At 48.0% G+C, this 12,213-nt stretch overlaps 1 protein-coding gene across 4 annotated transcripts in view; it reads left to right on the top strand.

Moving 5' to 3' along the window:
* OSBP2 (oxysterol binding protein 2) overlaps nucleotides 1–12,213 on the top strand; it is a 161,851-nt gene that overhangs the window by 25,862 nt on the left and 123,776 nt on the right. For all 4 annotated transcript variants that reach the window (XM_088800933.1, XM_088800934.1, XM_074321896.2 and 1 more), the window contains exon 2: nucleotides 7,832–8,040. In XM_088800933.1, coding sequence (XP_088657059.1) covers nucleotides 7,832–8,040 — 209 coding nt within the window. The remainder of the gene's footprint in view (nucleotides 1–7,831; nucleotides 8,041–12,213) is intronic.

The following is a 12,213-nucleotide window of genomic DNA, read 5'->3' as shown; positions in this document are numbered from 1 at the left end:
AAGTTCTTTGCTGGGTTTACTTATGGTGACTGTCTCTCTCAGTCAGTGACTTGCATTTTCTGAGCACACTTTTTTTTTACATGTCTCGATCCAGATTGTAAAACCTCTGCAAATGCATAGGGTTGGCCTGTGCATGTCCTGATTGCCAGGGATCCTGAACAGCAAGCATCAAACCTTGTTTGCAGCCACAGGTGTCCATTCCGAGGTGGTGTCGCCTCCGGGGAGGTGCCTCGGCCAGGGCTCAGCCACGCACAGCAGAAACGACTCTGACTGAGGTTAGCAGAAAGGCTGTGCTGCCAGGGTGAGGCAGCTTCCTACCCCCTGGGAGGCTGAGGAGCAGCTGGAGTCTGAGAGGCAGGAGTGTCTGGGTCCCCAGACTTGGAGGACCTCTGTTGCGATGGGGCAGACTGCTGACGCTGCCCCAGGGAGCCATGGAATTGGTAAGCTGATGGCTGCAAAAGCGTTCTCCTTGGTCACAGTTCCTGCCAGTGCAATGGATACCTCTTATCCTGCTTGTTCCCCTCTTCACTCGCTTCCGCATTTAAGTCTTGTGTGAACGTGTGTCACTGGCAGAACCTGAATCCTTGGAATCTTTGCTGCGGGTCACTTTCAGCTCTCTGAGCTCTGTGGTATAAGAAGAGGGAAAAGTCCGAGCAGGACGGGCAGCTCTGGGGCAGGGCTGCTCCAGTAACGAGAGGAGCCATGTGGGTGCCGCAGGGGCTGAGTTCTGGGTGGGGACTGTGTGGAGGGGTGAAGTGGAGCCCCATGATTGGCATGCCGGAATAAACCAGCTCAGCGGCGTGCGAGGTTCTAGAAGGTCATTCCTCCACTCATCTGTTGAGCCATCATGTTAGGGTCGTAAGGGCTGCTGTAATAAAGCACCATAAACTGGTTGTTTGAAAACAACAGAAATTTATTGTCTTGCAGTTCTGGAGGCTAGACACCCAAAATCAAGGTGTCAGTAGGGCTATGCTGTCTCTGAAGGTGCTAAAGGAGAATCTCTCCCAGGTCTTCCCAGCTTCTGGGGTTGGCCGGTAATCTGTGGTGTTACCTTGGTTTAGACATGCATCACTCCAATCTCAGCCTCTGTTGTCATATGGCCGTCTTCTCCCTGTGTGTCTCTGTGTCTCTCTTCCTCTTCTTATAAGGACAGCAGTCATATTGAATTAGGGCCCACCCTAGTGACCTCATCTTAACTTGATTATATCTTCAAAGACTCTATTTCTAAATCAGGTCACTTTCACAGATACTGGGGGTTAGGACTTCAGCAAATCTTCCTGAGGACACTGCTTAATTCAAAACACTCATCAATCCAGGCCATGGCTGGGACCCTCTCCTTTGGCTGCTCTAGGTTGGCTGGGCCGCCCTCCTAGCGTCTGCCAAGGCAGAGTCCCCTCATTGTTTGAGACTCTGCGCCAATGTACCACCTTGATCGCTCTGGGGCAGAAAGAGTCATTCTGTCTCCTGAGCTCCCACCACCGGCATCTCATCCTTCCATTTGGTGTTGGTTTTTAAAGCCAGCTTTTCAATGACAACTGATATGTACGTAGCATAGAACATACTATATGTGTGTAACATACAGAAAAGTAAGTGAACTATGAGTATAGCTCAATGAGTTTTCATAAAGTGAGCACCCCCTTTATTTTGAATTTATTTCCCTCTGTTTACTCAATTGCAGCTAGCAGTTTATAGGCCTCTTTTACAAGGTGAATGGTTCTTTGAGGCCAGAAAATGTGTCTTATTTATCTTTATATCTACCCCCTCTCCAGTTTCTAACACAATTGCTTTGCAGAGTAGATCATGGGAAGTACTTGCTGCATTAGAATTTGGAGATTGGCGGGGAATTTACCAAGCGAATCAGAGTCAGCTTGAGCTAGCATTGAATGAAAGTCACACGCAGGCTGAGTGCTGTGCTCCAGATGAATAGCTCGCGTCTTTCCATGTGTCTGGGTTCAAATTTACTGCCCTGTCAACTTTATTCTTGCCCATGAACATTTTTGGGAAGGTTCGCTAGAAAACATAGCCCAAGGCAAGGATAAAAGAGCTGACACTTTGCTTGGCAGATGCAGTCCCAGGGCGGTGAGGCAGACACAGGAAGTGAAGCAGAGGGAAGATAAAAGTAACAAAGCAGTTCAGTGCATTACTTGCTGGGTGTTGCTTCTCAGTGAGCTGCAGAGAGACACAGCCTGCAGGTCGGACGCATGGACTTATCCAGAAGATATGCAAGGAGAAAACGCACCTCTGAGCAGTCCGCAGAGGGAAGAACGGAGAGGGAGTTCGTCTGCCCCATTGGCTTCCATCTCCCGTTTCCCACTGTGGCATTTGATGCAAGTCCAGAAGTGGAGGGATAACTGGGCGAGGATGAGACACCCACCGAGAGACAGAGAAGGAGGCTGTCGAGTGAATCTGAGAAGGTGCACAAGGTTTGTGTCCAATACTCTCCACACCTTGCGCTACTCAGGTCTGCTCGTGCCCTCCCATGGTATCAGCTCTCCCACTGCAATGTGGGGGCCTCCATTCTCCTGAGAAAACAAAGACATCTCTACCCCTTCCCTGGAGCGGGAGGGGCAAGTCCCAGTCAGTGACAGAGACCCCTTCCTGGTGGCCAGCTGGGGTCGCCTGGGGGACTGAAGCAAGAAGGTTGCGAAACAAGCTCATTCTCTGCTGCTGTGGCCGGTCCTGACACTGTAATTCATATTTATTGTCTTCCTTCTTCCTTGAAGATGACCCGTTTGAGGTCATCTTCACTCTGCCTTAGCACTTTGGCTGGTCTGGGACGTTTGCCCCGAGGGGTGTGAGTTCCTTGTTTCCTTGCCCATTAACAGCCATGACCAGACGTGGAAGTATTAAGAGATGACCGAGGAAATCCCCTGGGCTCTAGCCAGATGTTCTTCTCCCATCCCCAGATGTGCCACTAACCTACCTCCTCCGGGCAGTTAGCCTCAGTGACCCCATCAGTATCGTCACTCCCTTCTTGATCTGTTCGTCACTGGTATGAGGCGCCAAAGGTGGCCAGTGGTAGAGTCCATTTCCAGCTCAATGGAGCCTTATGGTGTCACATTCCCCCCTCACCCCGGAACTAAAACCTCTAAGCAAACTGAGCCCAAGTGTATGGGACTGGAAAGCACAAACTCTGCAAGGGATTACTGTGTGTGACTGTGAGCCGGGCCGCTCCTGGCCCCATCTGCTGCATTTATATGGGACGTGGCAACAAAATCAGGGGTCAGTCCTCGGCATACTGCATACCGGAGGGCAGACGCTCAAGCCCATAAGACATTTCTCCAGTCGATGCCTCAGCTGAGCCCTCGATAGGCCAGTCCATTGTTCTGTTAGACTGACTGTTCCTGAGTGATGGCAGGGTTCATGGGGACACCAGTGAATTCCACAGTCAGGAGTCATTGGTGCACCGTCTTGGCTGAAATGGGTGATTTGGTCTGAGACTGTGTTGTACGGGAATCTAGGCCAGCAGATGAGGATTCGGTAACTGTGGACCGTGGTGCTGCTGGAGGCAACCCCATTTCCAGGAAACTCATGGATTCCAGTAAGGACAAATTGCTTACCCCACCGTGGTAGAAGGGATTTGATCTATAATAGTTGGTGGTTGTCCTGTTCTTGTCAAGGAATGGGCCATCCCTTGGAGGTTCAGTGTTGGTCACTCCTCCTGGCTGGTTGGGCACTCAGTGGGGCAGCGAGATGAGCCATGGTGATAAAGAGACAAAAAGGGAAAGAAAAGCCAGGGAAGGATGCAAAGTGATGTGATACGTTAACAGGCCACCACCTCTTCACAGCAAACTGCAAGGGTTACAGAGGCCACTCATGTTCTTTGGGCTCATGGATGTCTCCAGAAGGCTTGTGAGGATAAACCATACGTTGGAGAGGTTCACAGAAGGGATAAATGAGGCGTACCTACCTGCCTGTTTCTCATCCATTTCCTCCTCCTCCTTCCCTGGCTTTTCTTTCCCTTTTTGTCTCTTTATCACCATGGCTCATCTCGCTGCCCCACTGAGTCATTGTTCAATCTGTGAGGCTGCAAAAACCCAGCCCCGTGGTGGGCATTCAGGAAACCAGATCCTATACTCTGAGTTTCAGCCCTTCGCCCAAGTCAAGAAATGGAGGGGTGACTCAGGACAAATGGGGGACCAAAAGAAGGGATGGAGGAGATGGTGAGGGAACTCTGAGCTTGTGCCCAGTACAGGTGGGTTAGTCACTAGCCGTAGTGCTATATTCACTATTACAGCTTAACTGGTGCTTAGGAAGTTCTGCATCAACTATTACAGGCTTCCAACTTTTGATGGTTGATGTCACACTCTTGTCTCCGGTAGGGACATTGGCCATCAGAACTGCTCGGTATTATTTGGTTGAGAGTTGGTGTGACTCATGTAGAAGGATATTAGTTATGGCAGCCTCTCTTGCAGTTAAGCTTTACTTCACGTGTTCCATATTTTGTTTCTACTTGTTCTAAATACACAACATATCCACCACATGTCAAGTAATGCCTCAAGACTTGTCTCCTTTAAAAATGGCAGAAGATATTAATACATGATCACGTATGCTGAGTATGAGCACTGATATAACTGGGAGGCCCGTAAGGCAAACCAGGAGGCCTTGTTTGTCCTATGGTAGTGAGGTCCCCAAAGCAGCACAGGGCTCAGTGCAAACAGATGGTTCTGGGTGGTTGTGTACCTCCAAAGGCCCCTAGGGAGAGGAGTTGCCACTGCAGCTTGCAGGGCTCCAGTCCACAGTGTGACATGAGTGGGGTTTGAACTTTTCCACAATCTGGGCTGTTGAGTGGCTCTGGGAGGTCAACCCTCAGAGAGAGTATTACTTCAGCCAGAACACACAATGGGAGAAACAGAACCTTTTATATACAACATGGGCAAGTGTGCCACTCCCAAACACAACCTGAATTTTAAGATATGTCCCTGAATTTTAGGCCATCTCAGGACTGAATTGGAAGCCACTGAAATTTTTAACCATTAAGTTAACAGGGCCAAAAATATCACTTTGGCTACTGGTAGAAAATGAATTGACCACAGAACATCTAACTGAAAGAAAAAAGAGCAGAGCTAAATTCCAAGACAAGCAAATGCATTGGACCATGGTCATGTTAAGGTGTCTTTCATACCCAGATTCATATATGCCTCTATAGAAGTTCTTCCAAATAACACAGAAAGGTGAAACTGAAAAATTAATCTCCTCAAGTCCTTAAATGAAAAGTAATTACAATGAGTTAAAGTTAAATTTAGGTTTGAGTGCTGGGTCGATGATAAAGCTTATTTGCTATATTTTCATTTTTGGAAATTCTTTTGTTACTTTTTCATATCTACCTGTTCTTGTTTCATTTTTACTACTTTTATTTTATAAATTATTGTTTCTTTTATTGGATGTTATTCCTTCTTCTTTGAGAATCCTAAGCCTATTTATATATATATTTTTTCATATTGTTCTGATAGTTCTATTCTAACCGAAGTGATTCATCCTCTGAGCATTGACTCTATTCACTTATTTATTAGCACTGGTTTTATTCAAGGGTTTTGAATTTTGGTTTTCAGGCTCATCTTGACTGGGAGATTCTCCCTCCTTCCCTGAGCCTCACCCACCTCTACTCTTCTTGGCCTAGTGATCTTCAAAGGTGCCTCCACCTTGCCCCCTGGAGAGCCACGTCCAGAACCAGGCTTTCTGACGCAGGCTGGGGGCGTCTGTCCTTCACTGACATTGGGAATATCTCCAGCCGTCACTGAGCCTTGGGGCAAGTGATTCAGGTTCTGGCCACAGACTTCATATCAGCTATGACCCTGGGCAGAAGGTGATGGCAGCATTAAATTTTATTTTTACTTTGAAATAACTTAGACCTACAGAAAAGTTGCAAATATAGCACAGAGAGTTCCCATATACTCTTCACCTAATTTCCCTGAAGGTTGACATCTTACCAAAGTACAATTATCGACACCAGGAAATTAACATTATTCTAATACTATAAACTAAACTTCGAACTTTATTTGTATTTTACAAGTTTTTCCACCAATGTCTTTTTTCCTACTTTATAATCCAATCCAAGATCTCACGTTGCATGTAGTGATTTTCTATTTCCACAATTCCATCTAATCTTATTAAGGAAGATCTGTCCCTTTTCCCCATTTATTTATTCCTTCAGTTATTTACTTATGTCAGTATGGACTCATAGGTATTTATTTTGATGAAAATAATGTGTTGTAAGCCAATACAGTAGCCACTGAATAACTTCCAGTCCAGCTCTGATTTCACGCCGTGGCCTGGCTTCCATCTCCCACCTTGCACGAGGCACTTTCATTCTCCGTTTTCCATAGGAACTTGTGGAACTCTTGATCACCTCTGCTTCTTTCCTGACATTAGGCCCAGGAGGACCACTCTTTCAGTTTTGGGATAAAAGTCTACATCCTTATGTGTCTTGCAAGGTACTACATTTGATCCCTGCTTGATTTTCTGGTTTCATTTTTTTTCTCGTCCACTTTCTTGTTCTCAGGGCTCCAGCCACTTTTGTCTATTCTTTGAAAGCTTTAAACTCCTACTTGCCTCCGAGTCTTTGCCTCGGCTTTTCCCTCTGCCTAGAATATCACCCCCCTCTTCTTTCTGAGCTAAGCCATAGTGTCATTTTTAGTTTTGGTACTATTTAACACCTGAACAATCTAGCCTGAAATGTCCTTAAATGTAAAACAACAGGTTTCCATTGGGTACGCCCAGCTTTGTAAATTAGACTGAGTTTCCTTCCAGTGGAAGATGTCGGCACCTACGAGTCGGACCTTTCTTCCGGTATATAGTACATCGTCTTCTCTCAGGAATGTAACCAAAGCAGTAGGGAATCAGAAGGCAGCAGCTGTTCTAATGAAAGATGAATGCCTTATTGAGTGTCAAGTCATTTGACTTTAGAACTGGTAGGAGAATCAAGAAAATGACAGATGATGACAGCTAGGGAAAATAAATGAGCATTAACGGGCAGCAGAATTGCCAAATGGGCTCCTGCCACTGGCAGTGTTACATGCTGATATGGCCCCCAGACCCTCCTTTACCGGGAAATGGAGTGGTACCTGGGGACCCCTTGCTCCTCCTTTTCCCACACCCTCTGTGGAAAGAGATTCGGTATGTCCTGGGGTTCTGAATTTCTTTCGAGTGTCTAAGGGAGAGTGACTGAAGTAGTCATAATAATTGGATCTCAGTTTGCAGACACTGGTCACGGTTGGAAATGGCCCACACTTTAGTCACCTCTGCTTTCCTTTACTTTGGTACCATTGGCTCCATAATCTTGGAACCAGCAAAGGGTGTCCCTTGGCATGAGGTGGCATGTGTTAGCCCAACCACTGCCTTCATCTCATTCGTTGTAGGGCCAGAGGAGAATGGTGGCACTGTTGCTCTGTGGATCTTGGTTCCCAGGTCACTCCTGGCAGGGGGTGCCTCCAAGTCCACCCCTTGGGGTTCTGTGTGTCTAATACCAGTGTTAGTGACAGGTTCCCACCCTGCTCCATCTCTGTGGTCCTGAGACTTAGTGGAAAGGGTCTGGAATGGAGTTAGAGGTCTGAGCTGCCTCGCAGAACCCCGGGCAGTCACCATTCTCCATTTCTTAGTGTCGGGCAAGGGCCCTGCATGTGGCCCTCCTCCTTCTGCCACTCTCCCCACTGAGTGCCTCGTCACCAAGCTCCCACCAGTCAATCCCTATAGGCATCATCTCCAGCTCTGACTCCAGGGCCTCTCCCAGCTCCACGGGTCTGAGATTCTGAGGATTTTCCCTGAGGCTTTCTTCAGTCTGGAGCTATTGAGTTTGGGAGCCTCAACCCATACCTTCTCTTGCATCCTACAGAACTCAGGGTGAAATGGCCCACACCTGCCGTGGCACCATCAACCTGTCCACCACGCACTTTGACACGGAGGATTCTTGCGGTATCATACTGACCAGTGGGGCAAGGACCTACCACCTCAAGGCCAGCTCGGAGGTGGAGCGGCAGCAGTGGATCACCGCCCTGGAGCTGGCCAAGGCCAAGGCTGTCCGCATGATGAACAGCCATTCAGGTAGCGAGTGCTTGGCACAGTGGGTGTACGTGCAGTGTCGTGGGTCTGGAGAGAGTGGGAATTGAACGCATTTGGGGGCGGTGGTGACCAGGAGACCCAGGCTAGTCCAGACCAATCCTGGAAGGTCGAGGTTTGTGTTCGCCCTTCCCACTCAGCTCCGTGTGTCCCCTCAGCAGTGAGATGCTTAGGTGGTCAGGATGGCGGCCAATTCTTGAGATGGAAATGTTTGTGGCTGGCGGGCCTGTGTGCCCCTTTCTTTGGAAGAGTCTGGTTCCTGGACTTGAGCAGACCCTCCAGAGGCTGCAGTGGGTCAGTTTCACAAGCAGCAGTTGGGGGATGGGAGTCCAGGATCGTGAACCTACGCCTCAGGCCAGACTTTCTCCTATGCCCGTTATGGAGATTGAAAACCGGTTAGCCAGAGCTGCTGCCTTTGCCATAGGATATTGGAAGCTCCGATATCCTGAGCAAGACGGTTTAGTTTTTACTTTAGTACATTTTTATTTTTTTAATTAAAGTTTATTGGGATGACAATGGTTAGTAAAGTTACATAGGTTTCAGGTGTACAATTCTGTAATACATCATCTGCATCTCACATTGTGTGGTCACCACCCAGAGTCTGTTCTCCTTCCATCACCATTTATTTGATCCCTTTTCCCCTCATCTATCACCTCCCTCCTCACTTACCCTCTGGTAACCACTAAACTATTGTCTGTGTCTATGAGTTTCTGTTTCATCATTTGTTTGTCTAGTTCCTTTGTTGCTTTCAGTTTTATATCCCACATATCAGTGAAATCATATGGTTCTCGACTTTTTCTGTCTGACTTATTTCACTTAGTATAATAATCTCAAGTTCCATCCATGTTGTTTTAATATATAATATCTTTATATGATTCATAAACCAATCATTTCAGAAGCAGATGCAGTGAATTCTGTCCTTGACTCTGTCCCCAGCTACCCGCCCAGCTCTCCCACCCAGAGGCAACCAGAACTACCAGTGTTTTGTGTCTTTACATATCTATTTAAATAGGTACTTATTTTAAAATAAATGTAGTCCTCCACTTTGATTTTTTTTCCATTAGCAATATATCTTAGAATCTTTCCTTCCCTATCAGTGCATAAAAAGCTTCCTCTTTGTTTTTACAACACTGCAGTATTTTGTTGTATGGATGTACCATAGTTTATTTAACCTATAGTCTACTGATGTTCACTTAGGTTGTTTATTTTGCTGTTCTGCAATGAATAACCTTGCATTTCATTTCATGTGTGTACAAGTATGAATGAAATGTATCTTCCGGGAAGTGGTGTTGCTGGGTCAGTGGGGGTGCATTTGTAATTCTGAGAGATTGTCACCTGCCTTCCGCAGGGTTATACCATTAGATGCCTGTAGCAGTCTGTCAGATGCCTTCCTTCCCCAGGCTTGCCCACCCAGAGCCATAGCAGATGTTTCTGATGGGTGAAAACTGAGTCCACACACACACACACACAGAGTAAGGATTTGGAAGCTGTGATCCTTCTGGACTTACAGGCGAAACGGTGTGTGTTTCCATAGACTTGAGTGTGTTTTTTAGGAAGGCAGGACTCCAAGTGAGAATGAGTCACAGCCCCTTCTCTCCAGGATTATCTCACAGGCTGGCTGGGGAGACAGCGAGCCCTGTGGAAGGAGGTCTAGCAAAAAGTAGGATGAGAGGGGCCAGTGATGTCGGTTACCATGCTCTGTGCCCAGTCTCCCTGCCTTGGAGTCTTCCCTCGCATGGTTCCTCAACGCACATTGAAGGTCCATGAGTATCAATTGGACCTTCTCTTTTAGTCTCACCCAGGCATGGGTCCTCCCCTCCCCCTGGCAGTGACTTCTTTTCTTGGGGTCCGCGCTCATGTGGCTCTGGTGTTTCAGCAGCGATGCTGAACTTGTCAAGGGGTCTCCAGGGCACCACTCCATTTCCTGGTGAAGGAGGGGTTTGGGGCCATATCAGCTGTGGACGGTGCTGAGATCCCCCAGCAGGACCTGTGGTCTCAGTTTGGGTGCCTGTGGAAAGCCACTGTGCTGGGACTGGGCCCCCGGCAACCTCATTGGCTAAGCATGGGAGCACTGATGCTCGTGGAAGAACTGGCTTCCTCTTTCTAGCTCCTCCTGAGTACAATACATAACAAATCGCTTCGTTTTCTGGGAACTTCCTGGAAAGAATGTAGCAGGTAGCATTAACTGGATTCATCATTCTGGAACCGTTTTCCTGGGATGGCCAGTGGGAGGGGCTTCTTTGCCGCTGGGTGAAATTGCTTGTTAATTCAGCTGGGCAATGCTAAGGATTGCTAGCCTGGACTTCTTCTGAGAGAGGTTGGGATCCCTGAGGGAGCAGCCTCAGGCTCACCTTCCTGTATTTCATGCCCCTTAGCCATGGTCAGGGGCTAGAGGCTAAGTACATGTCTTTTTAATTTTTTAAAATTTTTAGTGACTTCACCTCTGTGTTTGTTTGTTTTTTTTTTGATTGGGAAATATTGGGGAACAGCGTGTTTCTCCAGGGCCCATCAGCTTCAAGTCGTTGTCCTTCAGTCTAGTTGTGGAGGGCGCAGCTCAGCTCCAAGTCCAGTTGTCGTTTTCAATCTTCAGTTGCAGGGGGCGCAGCCCACCATCCCATGTGGGAATCGAACCGGCAACCCTGTTGTTCAGGGCTTGCGCTCTAACCAACTGAGCCATCCGACCGCCCCTAAGTCCATGTCTTGTGTTCCCAAGGGGTTAGCCTTCTGGTTAAGGATAGAGGACATTCAGGTATAATTCAAGGTACCACATAGTTCGTGTCAGAGAGAAATGGTAGGATCCCTCTTCTTTTGGCTTGTTGAAGCACAAATGAATTAATGTATGTGAAGGAGACGCTTTCGTGCAGGTGCTGTGATTTTACAGAAAGGTTGGGATATCTTCTTTGGAGAAGTGTGCTTACAACTCTTGGGTCTTATAAACCAACTAGATTGAACAGACCTACAGAGCACTGTACCCAACAGCAGAACTCACATTCTTCGCAAACGCGTGTGGAACACTCTCCAGTATAGACTATGTGTTAGGCCACAAAACAAGTCTCAATAAATTTAAAAAGACTGAAATCACACAGAGTATCTTTTCCAACCACAGTAGAATGCAGCACTGAGTTTGGCCCTGGGGTCGGTACCCAGTCAGGATCTGTTGTGGGGCCAGCATGCATTGCGGGCACGACACCCTTGGCAGCACCAGAATCTTCCCTGGAGGGGGAGGACTGTGGTCACCGCTAGAACAGATGAAGGAATCATGACACTTAGTCTGGAGAAAGGAAGACCAGGCAGAGCCTCCTCATATTGAAAGTTTGAGAGGCCAGAGCCCGTGAATGAGGACGCAGACCTGTTTTCTGTGACACTGGGAGGCACAAGCAGAACAGGCGGTGGAAGTGGTGAGACCGATTTCTGTTTTGTCTGAGAAATGAGAAGTGGACTAAGAGAGGGAGGGCGTGATAAGGGACATGATGGGAGGGCTGGGCTGGGGGCGAGGTCTCAAGCATCCTTCCAGGGCTCGGGTATTGCCCTTCTAGGATATCTTTTATTTCTTTAGCTGTTTGCTTTCCAAATTTGATAGAATGTTCTGTGGTCGCTGGCCCAAGGGTCACATCCGACCCTTGGCAAGTTGCCATATCCCTCTTGGCTCCCCAGTCTCTTCATCTGTACAAGGAGTGGTTGGTCAGGCTTCTCCCTAAGCTTCCGTCCTGCTCTGGGCCTTGGTCAGTGAACATTTCTGAGCTCCAGCTTTCCCATTTCTGGCTCGGCTGCTATGAGGATTGCGTGACAATACATGGATAGAGTGTAGCGCTGTGGGTGCAACCAATTTCATTCATCCCAGCATGGCTGTTGGGGAGTGTGCCCCGGCGCTCATAAATCACCGCAGCTGGTGGCTCAGGAGTTAAAGCACTCAGGGTGTTTGAAAGGTGAAGGGAAAAAAGTGCTTTCACTGTCTTGGGATGACCTACCTGCAGTAGTACGTATTTCCCCGAAATGTGGTGCAGCAGCCCCAGGGGGCTGTGTCTCTGGGAAGGCGACCCCCTCCTCTCCTGCCGGGGACATACCACTAGTGGGTGCAGAGAGATGGGCCATGGTCATCCTGGGGGTGGGGCATGTGAGCGACTCCCAAAGGAGTGTCTGTATCAGTCAGGAGTCTGT

The sequence above is a fragment of the Rhinolophus sinicus genome, chromosome 9, assembly GCF_057876585.1.
Source record: "Rhinolophus sinicus isolate RSI-liver-muscle chromosome 9, RSI-T2T, whole genome shotgun sequence".
NCBI classification, from domain to species: Eukaryota; Metazoa; Chordata; class Mammalia; order Chiroptera; family Rhinolophidae; genus Rhinolophus; species Rhinolophus sinicus.
The sequence above is the reverse complement of the archived record's forward strand: the minus strand, read 5'-3'. Positions and strand labels throughout refer to the sequence as shown.